Source organism: Anoplophora glabripennis, unplaced genomic scaffold, assembly GCF_000390285.2.
Source record: "Anoplophora glabripennis isolate ALB-LARVAE unplaced genomic scaffold, Agla_2.0 scaffold620, whole genome shotgun sequence".
NCBI lineage: Eukaryota > Metazoa > Arthropoda > Insecta > Coleoptera > Cerambycidae > Anoplophora > Anoplophora glabripennis.
Genome location: NW_019416776.1, coordinates 104 through 2,974, shown reverse-complemented (window position 1 = coordinate 2,974; position 2,871 = coordinate 104). Strand labels below are relative to the sequence as shown.

The 2,871-nt window shown below is 30.9% G+C and overlaps 1 protein-coding gene across 1 annotated transcript; it reads right to left on the bottom strand.

Moving 5' to 3' along the window:
* Positions 1–264: 264 nt before the first annotated feature.
* LOC108911384 (zinc finger protein 227-like) lies at positions 265–2,623 on the bottom strand. The gene is made up of 4 exons (XM_018716309.1): positions 2,523–2,623; positions 2,102–2,398; positions 1,755–2,044; positions 265–1,383 (listed from the first exon to the last, which is right to left on the bottom strand). Exons 1-4 carry the CDS (start codon positions 2,556–2,558, stop codon positions 468–470), a joined length of 1,539 nt encoding a protein of 512 aa, XP_018571825.1. The 5' UTR covers positions 2,559–2,623; the 3' UTR covers positions 265–467.
* Between the last annotated feature and the right edge of the window lie 248 nt (positions 2,624–2,871).

Genomic DNA, 2,871 nt, shown 5'->3' with positions numbered 1-2,871 from the left:
TTCTCGACATAGAGAAAAGGATACAAATAAATGTTCTTGGGTATTTCTTAAATTCTCTGATACCTAAGCTGAGAAAACAATAATTAAGCCTCGTGTTACAGATACATATGCCTATGATATGATTTTAATAAACTACATTTTACAGATTTGTGTAGAATAAAAATATAAAAAGTTTGTTACAGCTTTTTGTCTTAAATTTAAGTGAAATTTCAATTTTTTGTTTTGGAAGATAGTATAGATCTTATGTTCAAGAAAAACATCAAATAAAACAAACATTTTTGTATTTGTGCACTGTAAAGTCAGCATTGATGTATAAAATCCACCGTTCGACTAATTACAACTGATTGTAAGTATTCTGCACACTTTGTACGATCGCTCACATCACAACTGTTGTGGATCCAAAGTTGTTTCAAGCTTTTTAAAATTTTATCTTATAGGCTTAAAAAATAGTCTTTACAATTGCCTGCTCATTTGAGCTTAGTGGTTTTGTGCATTGACTGATGCCTAACTAGACTTCGTTTATGCTTTGTCTGGAAAACACAGGTATCACACTTGTACAACTTGTACATTTGCCCTCTCAAAAGATTCTGGTGTTTTACCACATGAATTTTTAATCCCTGTTTATGTATAGTCTCCAAAACACATTCTTGCTGTGCTGTGGAAAGATTCTCATGTGTTAATTGATGATCTTTTAGGTTTCCTTTATATTTAGTTTCATAAGGACATGTATCACACTTGTACAATTGAATTGCCGACGGGTTTTGGTGTACTAACTGATGCCTCTTAATGTCATACTTATATTTAGTTTCATAAGTACAAGTATCACACTTGTACATTTGAATTTCTGAAGTATTTTTGTGAGTTAGCTTTTGATGACTTTTGAGATGACTTCTATATTTATTTTCATAACCACATGTATCACATTTGTACATTTTGATTTTTGAAGGGTCTTTGTGCAATAACTGATGCATTTTTAGATTACCCTTGTGTTTAGTCTCAAAAGCACAAGCATCACATTTGTACATGTGGATTTCTGAAGAATCTTTATGCATTAACTGATGCGTTTTTAGATTTCTTTTAAACTTTGTTTCATAACTACAAGTATCGCACTTGTACGTCTGGATATCCGAAAGGTGCAATAACTGATGTGATTTTAGATGTCCCTTATACTTAGTCTCATATTCACAAGCATCACATTTGTACATTTTGATTTCTGCACGGTCCATGTGTGATAATTGATGCACTTTTAGATGGCTCCTGTATTTAGCTTCAAAACTACATACATCACATTTGTACATTTTGATTTCTAAAGGGTCTTTGTTTTCACATTCTCCCATTTTGTTTTCAATTATTTCATTGTGTAGGTCGAATGACTGCGAATCACTGAAAAAATTAACATTGTTTATAATAAAATAAACATAAATTAGGTAAACATGCAACCAGAAATTTTCTTGCACGAAATGTAAAAGGTACGACATTTTTCAATTTGATAAATGTATAATAAAACATTTTTAATAAATATTCAAATTAACCCAGGGTCCGATTTTGAATAATTTAGATAAATACTTTTTACATTGTTTAATATGTGTTTGACTACTCTAAATTTGTAAATAATTTTAATTTACTAAATCACACACAGCACAATTAATTGTATTTATATGAATCATGCAGTTCATTAAAAGAAAGTTTGTGTAATCATTACACTACATTGAAAAAATACATTAAACTATCTAAATTTTTATCAACTTTCTTACCCTTTCCAATGATTTCCTTCACTTTTTATATTAACTTCTTCAATTTTGATCAGCGTTTCTTCCGCCTCAACCTCTTTTTCAATCTTAACTAACCCCTTCATCCTCTTTTCATCTCTAAGCACAATTTCATCATTTTCGCTTTTAATTCGCCGGAAATCTGTGATTCTGTCGTCAAGTATGATGGGAATTTTCATTTCAATATCTAAACAGGTTTGTATGAAAGCAACATGAAAGCTGAGTGAATTAAAACATTCTTTACAAATGACGGGATCCTGAGTAACACCAAAATTCTACGACACAAGAGTTCATAAAGATACGAGTTTTCAAGCTTTAAAATTGATATTTACCACTTCTGGGATGTATCTATGCATCGTTTCTAACTTCACTTCATAAAATGTTACAAATCCTTCCCTAACTAATTGCAAACACAATCGACATATTTTCTGATCATCTTCCATTTTAACTGACGGTTTGTTCTCATATTCCTTTAAATAAACTTCTCTTAAGTCTATGAATGGCAGTTCAGGATTAAGATAAGAAATAATCTTGTCTTCGATGTAGAGACAAGTGGATTTAAAGTCAAACGCTGAGTACACGTTAATTGAACAGGAAGAACACATGACGTGTTCATAGTTGCAAAGGTCCTGAAAAATTTTTAATTGAGAATAGTTTAACAATATTTTGAGACACATGTACTAGCATAAAAGTGAGTTCAGTTCTCTTAAATGTTATGTTAAAAATTAATTCAATTTTGAATGAATGACTTACAAGATTCAGTGAAACTGTCTTTAAAATTTCGTTCATAGATTCATCTATAAAGGTAAAATCTCCATTACTAACAGTATTACTGCAAAACCTGCAAAATTTTCCTTCAGTCTGCTCCATTTATATAAAATATTTATATTATATTATATATATATTATATTACTAACTGTCAAATCCACAACCTACATTCATATCATAACCTAAATACTAAATATCTGTTAGCTGTCATTCTCTAACAAACGCATTGAACCATCGATCTTGTAGTACTAGATACGGCATGCGGTATCTAACAGCATTGCGATTGTTTTGATGCGTAAAGTCGTAGACTTGGAGCTCTGCGGGATGAGGCGGG